Source organism: Phaenicophaeus curvirostris, chromosome 5 (genome assembly GCF_032191515.1).
Source record: "Phaenicophaeus curvirostris isolate KB17595 chromosome 5, BPBGC_Pcur_1.0, whole genome shotgun sequence".
Lineage (NCBI taxonomy): Eukaryota > Metazoa > Chordata > Aves > Cuculiformes > Cuculidae > Phaenicophaeus > Phaenicophaeus curvirostris.
In genome coordinates this window covers 10,674,722-10,701,247 of record NC_091396.1, presented here as the reverse complement: position 1 = coordinate 10,701,247, position 26,526 = coordinate 10,674,722, and the positions used below count along the sequence as shown (strand labels likewise).

At 41.2% G+C, this 26,526-nt stretch overlaps 2 protein-coding genes and 1 long non-coding RNA gene across 8 annotated transcripts in view; 1 reads left to right on the top strand and 2 right to left on the bottom strand.

The window, feature by feature from the left end:
* Positions 1–17,353, bottom strand: part of LOC138720647 (uncharacterized) — a 35,040-nt gene extending 17,687 nt beyond the window's left edge. The window contains exons 1-4 of the long non-coding RNA XR_011337450.1: positions 17,144–17,353; positions 5,078–5,163; positions 1,777–1,945; positions 281–423 (exon numbers count right to left, since the gene is read on the bottom strand). This is a non-coding gene — a long non-coding RNA (uncharacterized lncRNA). The remainder of the gene's footprint in view (positions 1–280; positions 424–1,776; positions 1,946–5,077; positions 5,164–17,143) is intronic.
* Positions 17,354–17,546: 193 nt separating this feature from the next.
* Positions 17,547–26,526, top strand: part of BMAL1 (basic helix-loop-helix ARNT like 1) — a 57,955-nt gene continuing 48,975 nt past the window's right edge. For 4 of the 6 annotated variants that reach the window (XM_069857533.1, XM_069857531.1, XM_069857532.1 and 1 more), the window contains exon 1: positions 17,644–17,761. The gene's annotated coding sequence lies outside the window, so the exon portion shown is untranslated. The other 2 variants (XM_069857528.1, XM_069857529.1) reach the window with 2 other exon arrangements.
* On the bottom strand, positions 17,664–18,497 carry LOC138720774 (basic proline-rich protein-like). Its single transcript, XM_069857117.1, has one exon. The coding sequence runs from the start codon at positions 18,495–18,497 to the stop codon at positions 17,664–17,666; it is 834 nt and encodes a 277-aa protein (XP_069713218.1).

Genomic DNA, 26,526 nt, shown 5'->3' with positions numbered 1-26,526 from the left:
GGATCACTTTCTGCAGTTCCAGTCAATGCTTCTATCACTGTACAAAACCTTCTTAGTATGCAAGATTTTCTCTTCATATTACAGATTTTTCCCTAGCTTCCTTTTATGACTCCCTCTCACCTCTCTGCCCTCAGGATCTCACTACCTGTTCTGATTAGGGAAGATCCAAAAAACTCTCCTCGGTGTAGAGTGTTTCATTGCAAGACACTATAGAAAATCACAGCTATATTAAACCTATTCCTTATAAAAATCCTCAAACCTTCTACTAGTTTAAACTTACCTGAAGAAAGCTTCTCAGAAAAAGACTGTTCCCTCCAGCTGCCTTCTTCTATTAAGTGCAACATCTCTTATCCGCTCGCAGAAGGTGCAACTTTCTGCCCTTTATTTATCAGGAAGAATCTAGGTTTTGACCAGAGATGAGATCTGAAAATCAGAAAGGGCTTCCTGTTAGGCTTTTGTTAGAAAGACGTGCAGCATTTTGAGATCTGAAATTCTTAGTCTGATTTGGATGAGTTTACATCTGTGCTCTTCAGCAAGTTAGCAAGCTTCTTACCTCTTTGAAAACAAACAATAGTACATGCACTAATAATTAATGTTCGTTGGTGATTAATTATAAGATAGGTCTGAACCTGCATTGTTTGCTTTAAATCCACTGCCTTCAGAAACTCAGCTTTTAAAATAAAGTGGCATTCATAATGGTGGCAAAAAGCTCAAACGCTTTTTCTGTGAATGAAAATTAACTTTGGAAGTTTTTATTGTAATGTTAAAAATAGTCTTTTCTTATATATATATAGTATATTTTGTTAATTTTATGCTTCTTATAGCAGAAAAAGACACAATCACTCTGCCTTTGGTGTTAACAGAACCTTTCTAACTACTTGTAACCATGGAAATATAAAATCCCAACACCAAACTAGCAGAGGTGCTGAGAGACAGAAAATAGATATATGATGAATTTGCTATACATGAAAGCCAGCTGAATCTGTACCAAATGCATTAACAACATAGAAAGCAAAGTCCACAAAGCCTTTTGAATGCTTAAGTGCACATAGCATATAGTATGGCTTCTCACTGAAAAAAAAAAGGGAAATGCCTATAAAGGTTTGTTTTTAAAGCACTGAGTGCATCTGAGTTAGTTGAAAAGCAAAGACAAAACACGATAAAAATGCTTACTATGTGAATAGGAACAATATGCAAGAAAAGACTAAAAAAGGCCCCAATGAAGGATTCTCTTAGACTAAGTTTGTAGTTACAGAGATTATGCAACCAATGGCCAGGGACATCTGTGTCAGCCTGTACCAAACATCACCAAGGATGTTTTCTCATCATCTGGAGAAAACCCCAAATGTAACAGACACAGAAATACTCAAGACAAGCAATCAATCTGCTGATGATTTACTGACCAAACTATCTGCCTATAGTAACTATAATAACAAGGTACGTGCATCTTTAACTGCCTTGTCTGTGACAGGCCAAAACCACAATACATCGTTTAACCAACCACAATTACAGTCCTTTAAACACAGCCATCCTCAAAAAGAGATAACTTTGGAAAAAAGGAAAACATATATTCCTTGCTGTAAAAAGTAAGCTAAAACCAACAACAGAAGTAAAATCTTTTCACTAAGACATCTCAACAAATTACATCTTTTTGGAAGATAATATGACAACTATATACACAGCGAAAAATGACAACATAAACGCATGTTACTTATATTACACAGGTGTGCAATGAGTCAAAAGAGCCAAAACATGTCAGCATGACCAGATACTCACTCACTCTTGGAGCATTAGCATCATTAGACAAACCGATCAGACTTCCCTCTTTGCCCTTCTGCTTTTCTTCAGCCCAATCAGAACTCACTTCCAGTTCTCCTCCTGGCTTCAGAAAGGCCAAGTTCACCTCCAAGTCAGCAGTCTTTCTGAGGCACAGCAATTTATATGCCTAGATGATCCAAATGAGAATTCCACACATCCTAAAATGAGCTCATCACAGACTTGTATACAAGCTTTAAAATCATGCAGTGAAGGCATATGGATCCACAAGGCTTAACATTCTTAAGGAAAACTTGGTTTGCCCTTTCTTTTCTGTAGGTCCATAGAATTCCATATAGCATGTAAGATTTGTCAGCTTTACCTTCCAAGGGACTATAAAACAATGACAGATTAATTCTGCAGACTTTTATGACAAACACCATTTTCTTGTCTTCTTTGTCCATTTGTCTACATCTTTTCTGCAGAACACAGATACTTAGATCATAAATATATTGCAAATTTCTGTCAGCACAACTGTGCTGACCAGGGTTGTAAATAGTTCAGACAAAATTTAAATATAATTCTACTGGCAGTTGTACTTGCAAAAATAATTAATGGAATTCCTTAGACAAGATGCTGGGAATCCCAGACACCGTTATAACTAACACATGCTTAGGACTAATTGTACGCCAAAAATAAAGAAACCTTCCAGGCCGGGCCCATTTGATCTGAATGTAATACACATTCACTGTTTCTCACCTGCATGATCTGCTGTTTCACTATGTTACCATCTGTCTCCCCCATTTACCACAATTGTTTTTCAAGTCTTCATAAAATTTTAAATTCAGATTCAGGTTAATGCTATGAAAAATGATGATACTCTCTGGACAATGTTTTCTTGCAATTACTTTGTCACCTTATTTGAATCTTCAGTTTCAGAGCTACCTTGCATACCTTTGCAGAGATGCTCAGTGAAGGGTACATCAATTACACTAACTATTTGAAATGTCATTATTATGCCTATGGAAATCTCCAAATCCTACAGTTAAACTGTAACCTTTTAACAGGATAAATTTGAGGAAATTCCATTGCACCATTCTTGAAATGAATTATACAGATGAAATATTAGGCTTTCAATAAAATACTGTCTTCCAAGTGCCTAATTTTTTTAAAAAATTGGAATAGGTTCCCATGCTGCTTAAACACTTTCAAAAATATTACCTCTTTAGCTCTTTTGCTGCTACAGTATCTAGCATACTAGAACTCCCTCCTAATGGGAATTATTATTGCACTATACTAATTACTGCAATAGCAGTAATATATTTTAAATACCATACTAAAATATAATTTATTACAAAATCCAAATGGACTCCATAGGCTTACACAAGACGTAACCTATAGAGAATTCATTTCTACTGTTCCAACAGAATCTTGGCTACATTTCACATTTCCATTTTCACACAATCACAGAATCACTAGGTTGGAAAAGACCCTCAGGGTCATTGAATCCAACCGTTCCTATCAACCACTAAACCATGCCCCTCAGCACCTCATCTACCCATCTTTTAAATACCTCCAGGGAAGGTGACTCAACCACCTCCCTGGGCAGCCTCTGCCAGTGCCCAATGACCCTTTTCATGAAAATTTTTTTCTGATGTCAAGACTGAACTTCCCCTAGCGGAGCTTGAGGCCATTCCCTCTTGTCCTATCCCCTGTCACTTGGGAGAAGAGGCCAGCACCCTCCTCTCTACAACCTCCTTTCAGGTAGTTGTAGAAAGCAATAAGGTCTCCCCTCAGCCTCCTCTTCTCCAGGCTAAACAACCCCAGCTCTCTCAGCCGCTCCTCATAAGGCCTGTTCTCCAGCCCCCTCACCAGCTTCGTTGCTTTTCTCTGGACTCGCTCCAGAGCCTCAACATCCTTCTTGTGGTGAGGGGCCCAGAACTGAACACAGGATTCGAGGAGCGGTCTCACTAGTGCTGAGTACAGAGGGAGGATAACCTCCCTGGACCTGCTGGTCACACCGTTTCTGATACAAGCCAAGATGCCATTGGCCTTCTTGGCCACCTGGGCACACTGCTGGCTGCTGTTCAGTCGCTGTCAACCAGCACCCCCAGGTCCCTCTCCTCCAGGCAGCTTTCTAGACAGACTTCTCCTAGTCTGTAGCACTGCACAGGGTTGTTGTGCCCCAAGTGCAGGACCCGGCATTTGGCCTTGTTAAACCTCATGCCATGGGACTCTGCCCAGCGGTCCAGCCTGTTCAGATCCCTTTGCAGAGCCTCCCTACCCTCCAGCAGATCAACACTTCCACCCAGCTTAGTGTCGTCCACAAACTTGCTAAGGGTGCACTCGATGCCTTCATCCAGGTCATTGATAAAGACATTGAACAGGGCTGGACCCAGCACTGAGCCCTGAGCAACCCCACTTGTCACTGGCCTCCAGCTGGATTTCACACCATTTCCCACCACTCTCTGGGCCCGGCCAGCCAACCAGTTTTCCACCCAGGAGAGTGTGCGCCTGTCCAGGCCAGAGGCTGACAGTTTCCTAAGCATAATGCTATGAGAAACTGTATCTAAGGTCTTACTGAAGTCCAAGGAGAGACTACATCCACAGCCTTTCCCATTCACATCAGCATTTTGTGTGTGATGACTTTTTTTTCTGAGTCATATTTGGGAACTCACTTATACAATATCCATGAGAAACATGAAATGCAATAGGTAGAAATGTCTGAATAGAGGTTGAGTTGTCTGTTTTTTCATTAATGGCAAAATCTCCATATTGTCTAATTAATATAATTAATGTTTATCTCATATTATTATTTGCACCATTTTAACCTTTTATCCTCTGAACTTCAAGCTAGTACCTACTACCATAAAAAAAAGACAATATAAAAGAAGAATAAGTTGTGCCACAACAGAACACTGGCAAAAAGAGTGTGATGATGATTTTCAATTTTATCTTGCATTTCAGTGGAGAATTCTGAGAGATTTTAAAAATATTAAAAAGGATGCTTTGAAGCACTGCTGAAAGTAAAGTGACATTATCCTCATCTAGGTAGAAATCAACAAAAGGACAGAGAGCCTTATACTGAAATGTTTAAGTAAATAATTCACTTGGAAAGAAAGGTTTTGGTCTGAAGCAATTTTGTGAGCCTGTGGATCTCTTCTGCTTCCATGCATGACATTGCCCTATAATTTTTAGTGAATACTTTTGTACTAAATAGGTATCTACTAGTAAAATACAAAAGCAGCCTAAGAGTGCATTGAGAAGCTAGGAGCACTGGCAATCTTTCAGCTTTTTTTGTGGACTGCATTTCATTACTTACTTACTAATAATTTCATCTGTGTACTTAGAGATACTGTCTTCGGCTTGAACAGCTTTGCATCAAGTTCCCAATTCAACACATAAAACCTGAAAGAAACACACAAGAACATTTCCTTCTTTTACCAAAAATCTGATCCAAAGATCACTTAGGGAAGTCTTTCAATTGACTTAATGAGATGTAGATCAGTTTTCTGAAAAGCAGACATTTGGTCCATAAGTGCAGCGAAGTGTATGCTGTAATGAATATATTTATCTGCTTTTACTAAACCTTTCATGCCTGGAATTTATTCATGCTGTATATCTTCTATTTTTTTTCATAGATTTTGTAGTTATGTAACCAATAGCTGATATTAAACCATAAAAACCACATTTGAGAACAGTCATTAAAATCTGGAGTAAAAGGAGCTGGATGAAACTGTACTTTCAGTGGCTATTTTATATTTAATTAGAATTAGCCTAGGCATGATATAGGCCTTACTCGTGACAGGCTTAGCAGTTTCCAAGACAAAATTAAAAGAATTACATAGGAAAAAATTGTACACTACTTTGTGCCATCAATATAATTAAGTATGACACAACATAAGTATTATGGGAGCAAATCCAAGGAAATTCAAAATAATTGGCTACCCCAAGCTGCTACTTCCAACTTGGACTTCGAATTAATTAAAAGATCGAGTCTAAAATAACTGTAGAAAACCACATCCCTAAAAGGATGATTAGTCTCCTAAAAAGTCAGAGAAGACTTTTAGCACAGAATTTCTTTTCATAGAAGGAAAAGAGTTGTAGGTATCATACAAAATTTGACATGAAGGCAGTTCCAGCTTGGTTCAGCTCTCTGACCAAGAGAGCGTGCAGGAGGAGCATGTGAAGAACCACTGAGTAGGATTTTATTTTGTTGGGTGTTGCAAGTTTGTCCCTGTAATCTCACGTGTTGCTTCTCAATCTTTTTTCCCACAGGCTGATACATAGGACATCTGAAAATGATATTTTTAAATAAGTATAGAAAACCTCCCACACATTCAAGCAAGCCAAGAAATGGCAAGGGAAATAAACACTGTAAATGAATATGCAGAGTACCTCAAATTTCATTAACTTTATGTGAAAATCATCAGAGTAATACAAGATGAGTTCAACTGACCGCTGGCATATGTTGATTTAAAAACTGGCAGGTTTTTGGTGTTTATTAAAATTGGTTGATTAACATATCCTCAAGAAATCTGTAGCCCTCAAAGCAGGCCATAAGCACCTGCTTAGACTGCACCGCCTACGCTGCCCTGGGCACATGAGGCAGCCGCCTGGCCTCTTATTTATCTGGCAACAATAAACATTTTAGTTATGCTCCTTCCACTCACTCTGACTGACTCCATGTTCAAACAGCATTATCACAGTTTCGAGAAACTTCAACAGGACTGATTAAAGAACAGCATGAATATTATCCAGGCTAGTCCTCCTATTTCCTTCTTTGCTTGTCTCTAAACAGGTTTATGGACAGGTTTATGCCATGTCTAAGATGAACAGTGTAGCAGGTCACTTTCATACTCTTTCTCATCCCACAGTGTTGAAGAATACCTTTTTGCTCCTCATGCTCACTGAGAACTAGTTATTTTTTTCAGAAGTTAAAAGAAAAATAAACGTTCACAAAGAAAAGAGAACTAATTTCTTTTGGTAGAAATCATTCCATAAAAGCCATAAATTTAAGATTTGTGGCCTGAATCAGATCATCATCGAGATGCTGGAGTGTGTCCAGAGAATGGCAACAGATATGGTGAAGGGTTTAGAGCACAAGCCTTTTGGGGAGTGGCTGAAGGAGCTAGGGTTGTTCAGTCTGGAGAAAAGTAGACTGAGGGAAGACCTTATTGCCCTCTACAACTACCTAAAAGGAGGCTGTAGCAAGGTGAGTCTTGGTCTCTTCTCCCTCGAAGCTGGTGACAGGACAAGGGGAAATGGCCTTAAGATGCACCAGGAGAGACTTAGGTCGGATATTAGGAGGAATTTCTTCACTGAAACGGTTGTCAAGTACTGGAATAGGCTGCCCAGGGAGGTGGCTGAGTCACCATCCCATGAGGTGCTTAAAAGATGAGTAGATGTGGCACTTGGGCACATGACCTAGTGGCGATCTTACTAGGGCTGGACTGATGGTTGGACTCGATGATCTTAAAGGTCTTTTCCAACCATTCTATGTTTCTATGAAATATAAACATCAGATGAATATGAAAGAAGTGCAACATACAGTAATAGTTAAAATTTATGCCACTCCCAGTGACGTGCACATAATTAACATTCATATTTCTGAAGTCACTGCAGTGGGTGTGGAGAGGGTGGGACCTGATTCACGTGAGGTAGCTTTGCTTCAAGTACAAATTTATTGCAATGCAATAAGGTCAAGACTCACAGCAAATTAGGTGGAAGACTAGTTTTATGGCCGGGCCCAGACAGTGGTGGTAAATGGAGTTAACTCCAGTTGGAGGACAGTTACAAGTGGGGTTCCCCAGGGCTCAGTGCTGGGTCCAGCCCTGTTCAATGTCTTTATCAATGACCTGGATGAAGGCATCGAGTGCACCCTTAGCAAGTTTGCGGACGACACTAAGCTGGGTGGAAATGTTGATCTGCTGGAGGGTAGGCAGGCTCTGCAAAGGGATCTGAACAGGCTGGACCGCTGGGCTGAGACCAATGGCATGAGGTTTAACGAGACCAAATGCCGGGTCCTGCACTTGGGGCACAACAACCCTGTGCAGTGCTACAGAGTAGGAGAAGTCTCTCTAGAAAGCTGCCTGGAGGAGAAGGCCTTGGGGGTGTTGGTTGACAGCGACTGAACAGCAGCCAGCAGTGTGCCCAGGTGGCCAAGAAGGCCAATGGCATCTTGGCTTATGTCAGAAATGGCGTGACCAGCAGGTCCAGGGAGGTTATCCTCGCTCTGTACTCGGCACTGGTGAGACCACTCCTCGAATCCTGTGTTCAGTTCTGGGCCCCCCACTATGAGAAGGATGTTGAGGCTCTGGAGAGAGTCCAGAGGAGAGCAACAAAGCTGGTGAAGGGGCTGGAGAACAGGCCTTACGAGGAGCGGCTGAGGGAGCTGGGGTTGTTTAGCCTGGAGAAGAGGAGGCTGAGGGGAGACCTTATTGCTCCCTACAACTACCTGAAAGGAGGGTGTGGAGAGGAGGGTGCTGGCCTCTTCTCCCAAGTGACAGGGGATAGGACAAGAGGGAATGGCCTCAAGCTCCACCAGGGGAGGCTCAGTCTTGGCATCAGAAACAAATTTTTCATGGAAAGGGTCATTGGACACTGGCAGAGGCTGCCCAGGGAGGTGGTTGATTCACCTTCCCTGGAGGTATTTAAAAGATGGGTATACGAGTTGCTGAGGGGCATGGTTTAGTGGTTGATAGGAACGGTTGGACTCAATGACCCTGAGGGTCTTTTCCAACCTAGTGATTCTCTGATTCTTTGAAACTTCACTTCATGTGACTTGCAGACTTAGAAGCATGTACTGCACACAGTGAAAACCAGGCTGGAAGTCTGAGCTCACCCTTTAAGATCAGTCAGTCCAGATTGTTCTGGGGCTACAGCTGTTTGGTCAGCTGCAGGAGAAACAAGTGGCTGATAAAATTCCAACATGAAAGAGGAATTGAACTGAGTCTGTCTCCCGGCTACCACTAATGGTGAAGAGGTGGTGACTAAAGTCCCCTCATTTTCCATCATTAAATTCCTTCCATTAAAACCCAACACATTTTAGCAACAGTTCTGGTGAGAATACATTTAGTACGACATTGGTACTTAAAATTTCAACAACCAAGGTGAGCTGAACATGCAAAATACAATGCAAGTAGTTCACTCATGCATGAAATAAAATATGCAAAGTAGCCTACTACCTTTCCTAGCCAAGTTCTTCTGTTGAGAAAAGAGTTAAATTACCCTTACAGCACCTGCAGTCATCAGTGTGACATTCTTCTACTTCCCAGCTTCAGTTCCCCCTCTTCACATACCCTAGTGCATAGCTCCTTGAGCATGCAAGTCAAGCAAATATTATCAGGGCTCAAGTGCTGGTGGGGCCCAGGAATGGTATATGGAGATGGGGGAAGACAAGGAAAAAGCACTGCGGGCTGGCTGGACAAGCAGCTCAACTTCGTACTGTGTACAAGGGTCCAACGCCTGCCATACCTCAATAGTGTCCTGTATTTTGTCCTTCCTTCTCATCAATCTTTTTCCCAAGCATCCTCAGGAACAGGTGTCCTCAGTTTCTGTCATGACCATTGTATCATTTGTTTAGTGCTGACAGGTATCCAAAATCCACACAAATGGAAAAGACTTTCCTCTTTTCCTCAACAGATAGACAAAGTCCTAGGACAAAGTACTTGATAATTGTAAGATTTTGGAATTAGGTTGTAACTTGGCATCCATTTCACACTTACGCCATGTAAATATTTTCAAATGAATCTAAATCATGTATGTAGCTTGTCTTTGTACATAATTAATTAAGACATACTGTCTTTTCTGTTATTTGTGCTAGTCTCGGGAATTTATTCCCAACATACGTTACTATGGATTCCTTTTCGTTGCCTTTTTCAGTCACTGAAATAGCACATCCATTTTATGGCATATGCTGTATATATATATTTAGATCACATCACAGGAAAACATTACCGTGGACTAACTTGAATGCCGTTGATACTGATACACTGACCTTTTTTTTTTTTAAACATGAAATGGACAGAAAATGTGCGTGGGAGAAAATAATACACTAAGATGGAATATGAGTGACTGAGCATGGGTGTGAGAATAGACTTTACAGGATTATGTTAACTATCTTTTAGATTGTAAAGATGTCAGCCAATGTAAAAGTCTCATGTACCAGCTGCTGTCCAAAGAGATCACAAAATTAAAGTCCCCATGCTAAGCAGAGCTTAAAATAGAGCAGCTGATGAGTAAGATGCTATCTCTTATATAAACTTCACATTTCATGCACTAAGACTTTTCATTGTCAAACATTCCTGGGGTTTCTACTTCCCCATGAAAAATACGCTGCAGAACATAAGCACTAAATTGTTTGACTGTTCAGGCTTTAAAAAGCAGTTGTTGTTTTCATGTCACACAGAAACTCCCTTTTAGTCTGCTTTGTGATTCATGTGTTTGGCTGAATAACTTCCCTGGAACACAGAACAAGAGGGAAACCTTCCCTAAGTACTTCCTGTCTTTCTACATCTACTAATAACAAGTTGGAGTCCTCCCACCTTTCCCATTTACAACACTCCAGGCACACCTACTGGTTGATATACCCATAAGCCTCAGAAACAGTCTGCTTTTCCTGTCTTTAAAATAGCATGCATTTTCTCTGGCAATGAAAATGTTGCTTCTTTAGCAGTGAGCATCAAAGCAATATTAATAGACTACTTAAATAATTGTCAGGATACAATAGAGAAATCATGGCTGATTGTGAACATGGAAGATCTGCTGCTCTTTCTTTTTAAAAGGTGGTTGCTGTCTCCAGCTAATCGCAACATTGACTGCATGTTACCTTAAAACACTGTCAGGGGTATAGAAACATGTAGTGCTGAGGGAACATGCTATGTCATGTGCTTAATCTTGTACACCTTACTCCAAATGCCACATGGCATCACTATGAAATCAATGCCAAATTTTGACTATGTAAGAATTAATTAAAAACTTCAGAATAAGGTCTAGTATAATTACAATACGACACAAACAAACAAACAAAATCATTCTCCCACTGCCATATTTTAGCCTGTCTACCTGGAAATCTTAAAGGAATGGATTCAAATTATAACATCCTCTAATAAAACAGTGGACTTGTAAGCAATCTGCACTGGAAGAGGTTGCCCAGGGAAGTTGTGGATGCCCCATCCCTGGAGGTGTTCAAGGCCAGGTTGGATGAGGCTTTGAGCAGCCTGGTCTGTAGGGAGGCGTTGCTGCAGGAGGTGTGGAATTAGATGGTCTTTAAGGGCCCTTCCAACTCAAACCATCTTATGATTGTATTAGAGCTGTCAGCACTAACTGAAAATAGAATCAAGCCCCTAGTTTTTAAATATTTTGTAATGTCCTAAGCATCATACTTTCCTTGTATTTGGAAAACAGCTAAAATGCTTTGTGTAACTGATATGAAAAAGTAAGCAGAGGTCCCGAGTGGCTTGCCAAGCTCTGTAGAAGGCTTCCAGCAAGGTACTCCAGTTCTAGTTGTGGCTTTGTGTCCGACTTAGTATGCGGGTGTAACCCTGGCCAACTCATTTGTCTCTAGGCCTGTTTTTCCAATCTGCAAATGGGGAGATATTATACTCACTTAATTAATAGAGTCTGTGGCTGTTAATTCATTAAAAAAAAAATTGCTCTTCAAATATTTAAATGACATTTAGAGTTCCACAATCCCTTTCTGTTCAACTGATTCTGCTTCTTCTTAACCCGTTAAAACAAACAAAACAAGGCTGGTTGAAAAGTTTCCACTGTTCATTTCCATTAGAAAAGTCTTCTTGCTTTTTTCCCTTGCTGATTCTTACACTCATTTCAAGTCAAAGCTGCATATCTGTTGTCTTGCTCTGGCTGTTCTGTGAAATTCAGCTTACAGATTTGATAGATTTTGTTATTCTTAAATGAAGCTTTATTCCAACAATAAATCAACCTTTACCCTGCCAAAGGAATGTTGTTACGCCCCTGAAATGCAGCAACTAATGCCCAACAGATTTTTTTTCAGTGTTCTAAGAGAAAGATTATCTGTTCAAGTGAAGCTACTACCACTCTTATAGGGGTGCCAGATAGATAAGGAGAAATCCATCCTGGATCTCAGTGTATGCACCAAATCCTAACGAAATGCAGCTAAGAATTTCAAAAGTGTCTTTGGTATAATTCTTTCTTAAGAAAATGGTTTCTAGCATATTTTAGTATTTTTTTTGTGGGAGGAGGCAAGAATCTCACACCAGCTAACTCTAGGTTTATATATGATGAGTGAAAAACCCAGAAAGTAATATGGCGTTGAATCAAAATTACTCCAAGAATGGATAGTGATTTTTTAATCAACAAAAATGGTAAATAAAACTATAATAAATATTTTGATAAAATTTTAGAAAAACACAAATAACAATAGGACAACAAGCCCCTAATGGAAAAATGTTGCTATTCCTAAAGACTTTAACCTTTAAAATATTTCATTTAAAATATTTAATTCAACAGAATTTTATTAACATATTTAAAATTTACCATCTCTCAAGTTTAGTCTTCCAGTCTCTGAAAACCTAATTAAATTCCATATATATTTAATGAAGCAAAAACTCTGAAAGTGCTTTGACCTCCATTAAGTTTGAATCCAGATAAAGATAGAAATTCTTCCTCCTGAGCCTTTCATAAAGATTGAAAATATATTGCAGAGAAGTACTTCGAATTTCTTAACTCCCTGGCTTCAGCCTCATTTTCCTCATTAGATTCTTCTTCCTGTTCTTGTTATGCTGCCAGATATTGGATTTCCAACTTTTCTGAGTTTCTGTTGAGTTTCAGAATATTAATTGGTGTTTTTAGAGACCGCAGGGCTGAAATCAATGGATTGTATAAGAATCTTCTCTTTTTCTCTGAAACAAGCTTCTAGCCCTCGAAATTATGACAAAGGTGAGGACAAAGAATGTATTTTTAAAAGTTCAGAAGGAAGCAAGTACACGAAAAAGCCATTTCTTACTTTCTATTTTTGCTTTAATGCTCAGATTTTGAAAAATAGTGGTAGGAGTAAGTATACACTCTTTACAGTAACAAGTGCTTATACAAACAAAAGCACAAAACCCTAATATTCTTTTGGCTTAGGTGTTGTAATATCTCAAGAAATTGAAGAATCCTGAAAAAAAGTGAGTAAGCAATAGCTCATTAAGATAATTTTTTTGTTTTAAAGAGGATTGAGCCAGCCACACATGAGCTGTGACAGACTATAGTAAACAGACAACTATTGTGAGGGCTTTTGCATCAGTCTTCAAATAGTTCCAAGCCACAGTTTCCAATTTCTTCTGTCATACCAGCTTTGTGTAACAGTGAGAAATATGGCTCTTACATCTCTGGGATTTTTGAAGAATAAATGAACAAGAAAGCCAGGTATTCAAGTTTTCAAGTCTTGCTAATTTTCTATGAATTATAACTTCTGCTGCAGGTAAGATCATAGCCTGTATGTCAAGAGTCAAAGGAAGAGATTGGATAAAATGGTAAGGCAGGAAAGTTAATATTGCATGTCTGAAAATCTATAAACAAAAACCTGTATAAAATGCTGTAAAGTGGATGGATCCGCAATTAGGTGCTCAAATATTATAGCACATCTTAGACATATTCTGAAAGACATTAGAAGATAAACACATAAAACTATCTCAAAACTATTTTACAAAAACTCACATATTTCTGTCCCTTCCTATCTCTAACTGGGGTCATGATTCATGCTTCAGCGAAAACAAAACTAAAACATCAAAGGAGTATCTTGGCAGGTTACTTCTGAACATCTGTTGTTCCAGAGATACATCAGGGACTGTTTGAAGGAAACCCCTGAAAAAAACCAAAACCAACCAACCAAAAAAATTACCAGTTTTTGAGTTATCATTTGAAAAACTAGACTCTTGTTTGTGCATGCAACTAGATATCTGGCTTCAAAAACCTAATTAAAGATTGTGGATTTTAAAGTGAAACCACTGATACATAGCCTTATTATACCTTAGGAAGGCTGCATTAAATGAAGATTATACCCTCTACTCTTGACACAAAGTCAAAACCCTAAGACCAGGAATGTTGTTACTGTAGCACTCAAATGTGAATACAGTAAAGAAAAATAACTGGTTGGAACATAGGGCAGTTGTTCTAACATTCTATTAATAAAAGACAATTTTCAGAACAATCACCACACAGCACTCTCTCTTCCTGTTTTAAAATCGTAATTTTAAGCTAGAAAGGAGTGTTTAAACATGGTATAACCATTAACACAAGTCAATGAGGCAGCTAAATTTCAGCTTAAGACCTAATTTACTGTCTAATTAAAAAAAGGCATAAAATCTGAAAATGATCAGGTCAGAGCTGATTGAATGAGGAAATGCTTTTCCTATTGCAGCAGACACATCAGTGCACAGTACCCTGAGCACAGCACACAACTGAGCTGTTCATTCTAGCAGATTCCACAGTTTGTGGTGTGGTCTCAGTTTCAAGAGCTCCTTCAGGTACTGCCCTATAAGGAGAAAGCATTCTACCTTTGCTCAAGCCTAACCCCTTCATCTGCTTTTTGTGTTTAGGAATGCATGGCAGAAGGGTGATGCAAACTCTTTTCTGGCGACAGTAGCTGAACTCAGGTTGAGACGTAACTTCAAACTGTCATTTCTTAGCTCTTCAGTGATAAACTATGCACCCTTAAAATTTTAAGGTATAATATTCTTACTGACCTACAGAGAGAAATTCCCTGCACTGATCTTAAAATCTATTTTAAAGAAAGGATTGATATAGACCCTTACATGCTGAAAATCAGAATGTGATTAACCAGATGCCGTTATTTTCTTTAATATTTCATTAATAGAAACTGCAGTATAAAAACAATTCAAAACATTCAGTTACTGGGAAATATGACATATGGCCTGCTAAGCTGCTTTCCTAGAGAAATAGCTAAAGATCATTACTCTTGGCATCATTCCCTAAAACAGTCACTGGGCTCATTAAAACAGACAGTATATGACTGAGTCCATAAGGAATATTATTTCCACAGGTGGGTAGAAAGAATGTTGCAAACTACAAAGACTTGTGAGATAGAAGTAGTCAAGGAGATTTCTCCACCTCCATAACTTCTGTGCACTTAAACAAATCAAAGCAGCACCCCAAAAAAAAAAAAAAAAGAAAGCAAGCTGCATTTTCTCCTTTTTCTTCATGGTAACACATCTTGCTAATGTACCATATTTTATTTAATTTGTTCTCCCTGGAGTAGGGATATCCTGATGTGAACAGGAAGTTTGCATCCAGCAGGGGCCACTTGTGGCTGTACTGAGATCCAACTCGATTAGGTGGAAGCCAAACCTTAATGCTGTCATAGGATGAGTTTGTGTTCTGCGATAGTAGATGGGAACAACCACAGCCATGCTGTGATGTGATCATGCTGCAATCCAAGCTTCCCTGGTGATGTTATACTAGTAAATGTAAACCAAACATTTGTGAGGTGGCATCACAGGACAGGAAATGTTAAGACAATTATCATGTTGCAATGGTAATCTGATGTAGCAATAATATAATCACATTTAGCAAATGTTTGCATTTGAAAGCATCTACGCTGTGATTATGTCCTTGCAACACATCCCCTTTACATGCCAGCACTGCTGCATGTGTTAGCTAAATTTAGACCATAACATTGTGTAGTAGACAGCTTTACTATATTCCATCACTGGCCTTTTTCACACGCTGAATAAAATCACTGCTGCAAACAGCATTGGCATTATACGTTCACATTAGGAGATGATGGAGCATTTATGGTAATGTAACTGATGGCAGCATCACACGTGTGCTTCTGAAATATCATGAAAGGTGCAGTGAGGCCATTGTGTGAAGACTCACGAAGTACAGTGTGCAATGCCACATCAGATTGTGTACAGGCACAAAAAGAATCATAGAATGACCTGAGTTGGAAGGGATCCGCAAGAATCATCGAGTCCACCTCCTGTCCCTGCATAGGACAACCCCAAAATTCACACCACATGTCTGAGAGAGTTGTCCAAAAGCTTATTTATTATTGTCAGGCTTGGCACCATGACTACTTCTCTCGAGAGCTGCGCCAGTGCTCCCACCACCCTCTGGGTGAAGAACCTTTTCCTAATATCCAACCTAAACCTGGCACATCTTCCCATGATTCCCTCAGGTCCTATCATAGGTCACTAGAGAAAAGATCAGTGCCTGCCCCTCCTCTTTCCTTTGTGAGGAAGCAATGCACTGTGATGAGGTCTACCCTCAGTCTCCTCTTGCAAGGTAGACACAAAGCCAGGATTTTCCAAGGCAGGTCAACAAAATCAAGCACAACACTGCAGTCCATGGATGCAGCTGAGGTAGTGCTGGGCTAAAAGACATGCACCATCACAAGGTGACGATGGTGACCTCATGGTAGGGAAGCTCTGGCACCCTGTCCTTGTCACTGAGGTGATACCAAAAAATGCCAGCAAATAAAACTCTCCAAGACTTGTTCTGGAGTTTCAGAAAGCAAGCACCCTTTATCAGACCTGGGCAACATGAGGGAGCAATCTCCATCAATCCAAGAACTGGTTACAGAATACTCAAGAAGGATATGAAGCTGTTGGGATGGGTCCAGAGGAGGCTACAAGGATGATCAGAGGGCTGAAGCACCTCCCCTACAAGGACAGGCTGAGAGAGTTGGCCTTGTTCAGCCTGGAGAAGAGAAGGCTCAGAAGAGACCTTATGGCAACCTTCCATTCCCTGATGGGGACCTACAAAAAGCTGGGGAGGGACTGTTTGCAAAGGCCTGTAGAGATAGGATGAGGGGGAGTGGCTATAAACTGGAGAGAGGCAGATTTAGACTAGACATAAAGAGGAATGAGAGTGGTGAGGCCCCGGCACAGGTTGCCCAGTTGTGGCTGGCCCATCCCTGGCAGTGTTCAAGGCCAGGTTGGATGGGGCTCTGGGCAGACTGGTCTGGTGGGAGGTGTCCCTGCTTATGCCAGGGGGTTGGAGCTGGATGGTCTTTGAGGTCCCATCCAACCCAAACTATTCTATGATTCCACGATTTAGTATATTTCCCACTTACATGCATACGCATAGTTCTTCCCAGAAACCTTACGCATATTCTATTACTTTCCAAGGTCTAATCTCAATGTTATTACTAACTTCACAACAGTCACATCTCTTGCTGTTTTGGAGCTTTGGAGCCAGCTCTGCCTGACCTTGCATTTGAGACAGGGAAAGGCTGCAAAGAGAGGTGATTACAGAAGAAGAGACATGTGTTCAGCACAGATCACACTGAACACAAGGCGTTAGCACCTCCAAAGAGTTAACAACGTCTGGAAATACACTGAAAGAAAGAAAACGTGAGGGACCTTCTGTCTAACTTCCAAAAAACACCATTACTTACATGAAACTTAGCTTAAATCAAAAATACTCCACTTGTTGTAACAGGAAACCACCCGGAGGGAGGCGAGGCCCAACCTCAAACCCCCCGCCCCGGGCACTGGCCCCCGGCCCCTCAGTGAGTGACGTCACGGCGCGGGATGACGTCACGCGGGCCCCAGGCGAGCCCCAGCGCGGAGGGGCCGCGGGCGCCCCCCGGCCCAGCTCCGCCACATCCGGGTCCCGCGCGGCCACACCTCCCTCCATCTTTCCGCCAATCAGCTCCGCTCCCGGCCGCGAGGGCGGGACCAAACCAGCCCTCCGCCTTCCCGATTGGTCACTCCCGCGGGGGGGCGCCGGCGATTCGCTGCGGCGCGGGAGGGCGGGCGTTGCCCGCTCGGCCGCCGCCCATTGGGCGATGGCGCCGCGGAGCCGCTCGCCCGTTGGCGGGCGGGCGCGTCCGGTCTGGGTGCGGAGGAGGGCGCCATTGGCTGGAAAGTAGGTTAGTGGTGCGCCGTTGGGTGGCAAGCCAGGCGGAAAGTAGGTCAGGGACGGGGGCTGCCTGCGCCGGGCGCCGCTCGCGTGGCCGAGGGACCGCGACCCCCTCCCTCCCCGCCGGGGGCGCGGGGCTGGCGCCGAGCCGGTAACGGGGGACTGGGGGGAGGCCGGGGGTTGGCGCGGTGCGGCGGGGCTGCGTCCCCCGGCAGGCCCGGGGGGCTCCGAGCCGCGGGGGGCGCGGCGGTGCCGGGCTGCGCTCTGCCGGGCGGCGGCCCTCGCGGCGGGGCGGCAGCTCCGCGGGCGGCGCCGGGGACGCAGCTCCCCGTGGGGCCGGGGTCCCGCTCCAGGGCATGCCCGGTGGTGACGGGGGGACAGGGGCAGAGCTGGGGCCGGGGTCCCGCTGCCCGGCATCCGCTGTGGGCGAGGGGAGGACGGGTGCAGGGTGCGGCTGAGGTCTCGCTGTCCGCCCATTCCCCGTGGGGCAAAGAAAGTACAGGGGCAGAGCTGGGGCTGGGGTCTTGTTGTCTGCGGTTCCGTTGTGGGCGAGGGGAGGGCAGGGAGAAAGCTGGAGCAGAGCTGGGGCTGGGGTCTCGCTGCCCGCGCATCCCCTGTGGGCGAGGGGGGGACGGGGCAAAGCTGGAGCAGAGCTGGGGCTGGGGGCCGGCTGCCCGGCCATACCTTTGGGGCGAGGGGAGGATGGGGGCAGAGCTGGGGCCTGGGTCCCGCTGCTTGTGCATCGCTTTGGGGCGAGGGGAGAACGGGAACAAAGCTGGAGCAGAGCTGGGGCCGGGGTCCCGCTGCCCGCCCATCCCCTGTGGGCAAGGGGGGGGCGGGGGCAGAGCTGGAGCAGAACTGGGGCCTGGGTCCCGCTGCCCGGGCATCCCTTGTCAAGTATGGGGAGGACAGGGGCAGGGGCAGCCGTAGGGATCTGTGAGGGCCATGCCAGGCTTGTTCCTGCTCCTGGGTTTGGGGTGTGGAGGCTGATTTAAGTCCCTCAGCAGAGGTTTCGGTGCCCCTTCCGCTGTAGCAGGAATGGGTCCTGTTGACCTCCGTCCTGCAGCTGATCCCATGGACCTTCAGGTGCCTTGAGATAAAGCTTGCTTTAGGTGAGGCCCGGGATTGTGTGTGTCAAACACCAAAATGATGGTTGTGGTTGGAAATCTCTATGGGTTGTGATTGTTGTGCCCAGGCCAGCCCTACCTGCGGGCAGCCAGAGCCGTTCCCACAGCTGTGGGTTCCTTGCTTCCTAACGGTGCAGCTGGGTTACCTCCCGAATGTTTGGTGGTGAGCCCGAGGGTCCTGAGTCAGTGATCCCTGGTGCTGTTGCTCCTAAGGCTGTTTCCTACAGCTGGATGTGCATCCTGACTGTCAACAGGAGGATGTTTTCTTCGACAGTGAATATAGATTACTAGGAATGTTAAGGTGGCTTCCTGAGACTGGGAGTTTTGTGCTTGGAGAGGCAGAGGAATCAGTTTGCACTTTTAATTGCTGAGGCTTCTGTTACTTTGGTGTATCAATTATAACAGTTTTGGAAAGGTTTTCATACTTGAAAATAATGGTGAAGAAATGAGTGGGTATGTTTTCTTGCTTTAGAGGCAGATGTGCATACAGCAATTTCTAAGAATTTTCTTATTCTTGGAGGTAGAAAGGCACAACTGCAGAGAGCGATCGGCTTTTTAAGCCATTTTGAATATCTTTAAGAAATACAGTCAGTCTTTAAGTAGGAATTTCTTGAAAACATTGGTCCTTGAATGTCCAAAATAAAAAAACCCCACAATTTAAAATGTAATTTTTTAATCGGTTAGCATTGAAATGCCTGCCTGCTTAGTATATCTCTTCTTAGTATATCTCTTCTGTGAAAAAGACTTTTAAAATGGGAGGAACAGATCATACAGAGATGACAACTAAGTTTGTAGGGGAAAAAAAAGATAAGTTGTTTTAATTAACTTAATACTATCTAACTGTCTTTGTACGTGGTCTTGCAGAAGGCTGAGGTTAAGCTCTGCCCTCGAAAGAATGTGTGTTTTGTGTGCTCTAGGAATATGCAAATGTAAATAGCTATTTGAAGTGTCAGAAACTATAGACTTCTCATCTGAATATTTTAAACCACAGTTGCCTGTTAAAGGGAAAGTTTTACTGCTTCTCAATTTTGTGGGTTTGTGTTTCTCATGACCATTCCTATTTTTTCATGCCTACTTGTAGAAATGGACTGTAAAGTAACCCAATAAAACATTGTGGTTATAGAGTAATGCACAGTAATAACACAGATAATATGCTGTATTATCCCATATTCTCTTCCACACTGCATTTTCATCGTCTGTCTGTGTGACAGTCGTGGTGGATGGTGCTGCATAGACTCAAGGTCTGTAAAGAAGTCTCTTGTCCAGGAGACTGCCTGGGCAAGAAGGAAGTACCACAGATGGGATAGCTGTACTGTTTTGTTCTTCCCTACAGGGCGCTTTGGGGTGGCATGGGGGTGTCAGTAAACTAACTTAACTGTACATGGGATTCCATAAGCCAGTGCTGAAGTTGGGGACTGCCTCCATGTCACTGTCACCACCTGCTACCGAGATACCCGCTGTATTTGGGGACCATTATTGAGGATGTATTGGGAAGGTGATGTTTTTAGGGGGAGTTTATTGGAGATTATTTTTTTCCCCCTTCAAATACCTGCTCTCTGACATTCTTTTGGGAAGCCAGGAGTAGGAACAGCGATTGAATTTACTTGGTAGAACTTGAAGTTATACGCAGCTCCTTAGAACTTTGCAAGAATATGATGACAAAGCTGAGAACTAATGTCATAGCTGCAGCCTGTGTGCTGCATATGAGTAAGACCATTTTTCAAAGTGAATTGATATCAAGCACACTGGAAATACCATGAGACATGTGGGTTGATTAGTTTAGATATATAAAGAAGCTCTGTTTTTATGCTTAAATTCAATATCTTAAGCAGTTTTCAGCACAGAGACAATTGTCTGTGTGGTTACGCTTTGATAGGAGATACAGGAAAACCTGAAGGAATACATTGTTAAGGAAAACAAAGTGAATTTGGCACATCCCTTAGTGGTTTTCTTTTTTATTTCTATGACTTGTATGCTTTTCATTTTAAACCTTTATCATTGGTTTTCTGCTTAGCTCTGCTTTTGAAAGAGGGCACCAAAGTAGTAAAGAGCAGGTACCTATGTTCTCAAGTATTTGAAAATGTAAAGTTCTTTGAAGTTTGTCTTCATTAAAAATGTGAAAAGGCATATAATATGCAAATGACTGCAAAGAGGAGCCTAAAATAAATACATATTTTTAAGCTTGCATAGCTTCCTTGTTCTCAGTAAGTTTACAGAACACAAAGAATACTTCAGGTTACTCTATTTACTTTAGTACATTAAGCATGGTTTGAAACTTTCATTGTTGACTGTTACCGTACTTGAAAAACTTCAGTCTAAAATAGTTTGGTTTGATTAATGTTGTAGCTGAGATGATTCTGACTGGAACTCGGCATTGACTTTTGCTTCCGGGTGTTGACAGCTCTGCTTGATCAGCCCATAGAAACTTGTGTCTATGGTTTGGAGGTGTTTTGTGGCGTTTAGGAAGACAGTGAAAGAGCTTTCAATCTGTCTTTCAGTCTTTTTAAGAGTTGCTGTAGCTTTTAGATAATGGTGTAATAATGGAGAAAATTAAAGCAGAGGTATACTCCTCCTGGTGTGTGCGTATATATGCATGGATGCATATATATATATGTATGTATGTATGTGGTAGATTTGCATTGCAGTAGTAAATCTGTTCCAGTTTTAGTTAGATCAAATACAAATTCATCATTTGTATGGTTCAAATAACAACAGCAAACGAAACCCAGCAATCTGTACATACAACTTTTGCGTACTCCTGTGGTGTTGTGTAGGTGAAACTCAAGACACTGAAACAGAACACAAAATGATTTGCTTGAAAAATAAGAGTGCATTTCTTATTAAGAGTAAGTGTACTAAGTTATTTAAAAAGCCTATTTCAGTTTTATTTCTGAGTTGATTTTTTTTTTTTTTTTGTGGGAGGAAGAGATCCCAGGTGTAATTATCAAATTGTTGTTTTATCTGCATACATCTATGGTGTGGCTATCAAGATGAATAGCTCACTGGCATGAACTGCATATTGCACCTGCCTTTCTTTACCTCACTTTGTTGGAAAAATGCAGTCAGGCTACTTATCCAAGGCCCAGACTTCATCTCCTTGGAAACCTGATCTTTCACCAGATGTTGAGAAATGTAATTTCTTTTTTAATCCATTCAGCAGAAGAATGCTGATCAAAACAGCATCTTCAGGCTTTGGTAGTCTGGAATACTCATTAACTAAAAAAAAATAGTCTGACATTTCGATCTTTGTCCCAAAGAAGATCGATAGTTTCTGTTGCATTTGATATTATTTCAAATTTATTGTAGCTGTTTCTATTTCTGTAGTGATTGTATCATTTAATTCAATTCAAGAATTGGCTGATAATGTCTTCTTTGTGTGTACAGTGCAGGACTGACTGTGTTCCCTGCCCCTTCCTTGCCTGCAGGGACTCACCTTTCTTTGTGTTCAGGTTATCTTTTCTCCTTTGCAGCTGCAAAAAGGTATTTCTTAGTCAACGCATACAGAATTTGTAACCTTTTCGGTCTCCTGCCATTTGAGAAGCTGTTATTCAATGTCTCTGATGTCAGACACACTTCTAGGTCAGCTGCTGGTGTCAGAACAACTTGTGACCCTGAGCTGAAGCTGTGCTGTAGTTTAGTAGGTTGGTCTTCTGCAGGAAGAGTGCCAGTAGGCTACTTATAGAGCAAGAAATATCGTTGGCAGGATTTTAGAATGCTGAAATAACTAGCCACATTTCTTGTAGTCTAAGATGTTGATGTTCTCTACTAATGTTAAAGAAACCCATTCATAAGAATGTAAGCAGTTGAGGAAGATGGTTGTAGTTTTCATGTTTGTTTTGACAGTTTTTGTCTTGTAAAAGTTAGTAGGCTCTATTTTCCACAGGTACAAGGCAATTTAGTGGCACCTTGTTTAAAGGAAGCAGCAAACAGATTGCTGAATCCGTAACGGTCCCTACTTGGTGTGGCTGGGATGGAAATACATCTTCCAATATGCAATTGCTATTGCACTAGGAAGGTTATGTTTGACAATTCCTAAGCAGTGTCTATTGGCTCCAGTTCTCTGAAACCACTTTAATAGCAAGGCATTTTATAATAAGTCATATCTGCTTATTCAATTGCAGCAGTTCGCCATAATTCCTTTCTGTGTCAGTTAAATTAAGTTCATAGAATCCATGTATTTTAAAGATTGATGTGGTCTTGATATAAGAATACTCAGAAATCTCTAAAGTTAGTCTTATCCACTTGGGATTGATGTAGATATTGCAGGGAGAATAAAATAAAACTACCAGAGGACTCAGAAATTAGTATTATTCTTGATCTGAAGTTCTTTTTATCTTGGAAACTTCTTTAGAGTGCCTTTGCCTTTTCTAGTTTGTCTGACAAAAAAATAAAAAAGACAAGATCAGAAAGAGTGAGATAGAAAGTGCTAAATAATACTGTACTGCAGAATATTAATTGAATGAAGGGAGAAGGAAAAGTTACTTGCTACAAAAAAAACCTGGAGAAAGTAAAACTAAGGTGATTTTATTTTAATTTTTTTAAGAGTGTTTTTTCTGTCTTTAAATCTGTTTATTTTGTAGTTGCCTTGAACTGATTTAGTTGGTTTTTTTGTTGAATTGTTATGAATGGATTTCTGTTGTCTATGCATTTATCTTGGAGCATTATGAAATTTAGGACTTCTGTTCCAATTTCAAGCAAAACTATGCAGTAAGAAGTAATAAAATGCATTGTATTTGTACTGAGAGTGTGACAGCAAAATAGCTTTGGTTTGACTTCTGCTTTCATTTCTACCCTTCACTTGGGGACCTCTGGTAATTGTATTTTAAATCACCCTGAGATTTGGACTTCATGCTGCAGTCTGGCTACCAGCATATTAGTTTTAATATAATCTTTTAAAATAGTATTTCTTTTGCCTGTAGACTTGAATGGCCTAGTAATTTTTCAGGGATAAGTTCTGGGAACATATTGCAAAAAACCGCAGATGTTAGTCTTTCGGGTTTGTTAGAGTGTGTTTTCTGACCTTGTCTTGACCGTGTTGGATTTTCCAGTTTGCAGTTCTAGAATTGTTGACTGGCAAACAGGACACCTATTTATTCCTCCGTTCCCTTTCCCAGTATGTTTTTTTGCCAAGCCATTTCATGTAATCTTTGAATTTGTGTTTACAGATTGGCTTGTTATAGATTAAATGAATTTACTGAGTTAATAGAAAAAAGTGAATGTTAACACTGTGCTGTGAATGTACTTAAGGATATTTTGGTGTTATACTTAGGATATGGCCCAAATTCATAAATCCAGAAACGTACTTAAGTTTGACCTTGGGAGACTCTGGTGTCTAGATTCTTGTTATTTTTTCCTTAATGAGCTGATAAAGCTTCAGAACACTTGGCAAACTTGCTGTCCTAAAGTAACATTATACTGTAGTTTTGATCTATAGCCAGTTTACTACAGTTTTGTGAGTTTTGAAAAGGTTTTATTACCTTAAATTTCGAAGTCTAAGTTAAGTTTATGATGTTAGAAGCTGTAAAAAATTTGCATTGATGGAACTTCTATTTTGATTAATATTTTTTACTAAGTACTTAATTTCTAGTGATCTTATGTGAAATTAGGAAATTTTAAATGTCAGATGCAGCCCTTCATTTTTACAGTGCCATGTTTAGTAAAGAATCGTGCATGAAGAGAAGCATGGAATATATAGCTTGGAAAATACTATTGTTTCTCTGTATAAAAATGTTTTATTTTATTTTTTTAAAATTTATCTTATTTCTCCTATTTGAAGTTACTCTTTTACTGCAATGACCAAAGTAGCCACTGAATAGTAGAGTTTATTTCGGAAACCTGTCAAGTCAGTTCAGTAATTTCTTAGAGGGACTTGTCAGGTAAAAGCAGCGTTGCCTGAAGTGCTCTCCAACCATTAAAAAAAAATCATCTGTTCGAAATGTTGTTAAATCCTTGCCATGTAGTTTGGGTCCAAATTCTAGAAGTTTCGGAAGTTATTTGTATTTTAGAAACGTAAGGCAAACAGTTGGATATTCCTGTATTTAATAGGAAGAGAGAAATAAGAGCAATGAGTTTATGCAAGTTTGTGTTTGTGCTGAAAATTTCTGTTTCACCTCTCTTACACACTTTAGGGCTGTGCATGATGACTTTTTTCCCCCGATGTCCGAGACACATGTGGTGTGATCAGGTTTTCTGAGAGTTCTCAATTACTGTATTTGGCATTATTTGCTGAATGAAGTAATTCCTGTCCTAATTTATCTGTCTTGACCATGGGACTTTTCCATGGTAAATGCCTGATTTGTTTTCTTAGCTGGAGTACCTCTTTATTCATCTTTCTCTAATGCTGTTGTCATCATCAAGAATAAGATGATGAGAGGAAAAAAAAATAGGAGAACATTACAGCAGTTGGCTGTTGTGGAAACGGATATTTCTACTTTTCTATTCCTGGTAGAGATTATCAACTTCACAGCTCAGAGTGAATTTTAACAACTGTATATGGCTGATGCCACTGTGCATGTTTTCTGACTGTGTCCTTTATGTATATGTTCCTCTCAAGATTTCTAGTCTGATTGATGATGTTTTGGAGACTTCCCAGGACGTGTGTGGGAAATGCCGGTGTTCAGGGCAGTATCACCAGGGCTATGCTCAGGTATTTGGGCATGACAAAAAGCAAAAACCTATGGCCAAGAATAACTCTCTGGTTTTGATGCCTAGCAGTTTGTCCTGTAGTGATGTATGTATGAATCCTTTGCAATGTCCTTTGGCAGATGGATATAGTTGGACAGTAGTTTTATGATCATTTGAACTGGATTGCTGTGGACTAAGTAGCTACCATCGAATGGGAAATGGAATCATGAAAAATTTCATCAATTCTATGATATGATGATTTGATCTTTTAATACATCTGCTGCTTCACTTCTCCAAGTTATTTTTTACAAAAAAAGAAGAGTTTTCTTCAAATTCTAGATGCAACTTATGTTTAAAGTCCTTATACCCAGAAATATGAAATTATAATTATAAAATGCAATGAACTGTAGGGAGGTGGTGGAGTCACCATCCCTGAAGGGATTTGAGAGCACTGTGGATGTGGTGCTTGGGGACATGGTTTAGTGGTGGACTTGGCAGTGTGAGCTTGGTGGTTGGACTCGATGACCTTGGGGGTCTTTTCCAACCTAGACGATTCTGTGACTCTCTGATTCTGTGAATCTCCACCTCCTTCCCGGCTAACCGTTTCCATCAATGGATCCTGTCCCTCTGCTCCATAGTGATGGCATATGTGTTTGAGCAGAGGTAGTGGACTGGGTAATCTGCTGTGGCCCAAGGATAACTCTGCTTCCCCCAGACAATGATTTAGGATTACTCAGTTCATTGATACCATGCGCCTTGTGCCTTCATGAACATTTGCTCTTTTATAGGTTAGGAAATGGCACAATTCCAAATTGAGTAGTCCTGAAGGAGAAGTGAGAGAGGGCATAAGTGTGAAGAGCGCTATTATGTCATTGCAACCTTGATGTAAATGAATTTATGGCAGAATGTTTTTGGATTAAGCTGTGTTGGGTCATTTCTTTCATAAATCTACATAATTTTGAAAAACCCAAATATCTGGCTTTTATACTGATACACAGAAGCCAGAAAAATAATCAACTTTTTACTTTCCCTTCTGGAGCTACACAATGGAGCTTTTTGCTAATTTTTGTGCCATTATTGCAAATCTTTTCCATAACAAGAAAGAGTAACTCGCCCAGACCTCTGACTGTCTTCCCTTACTGGCCCATGTGCATCTGGGTTTCCA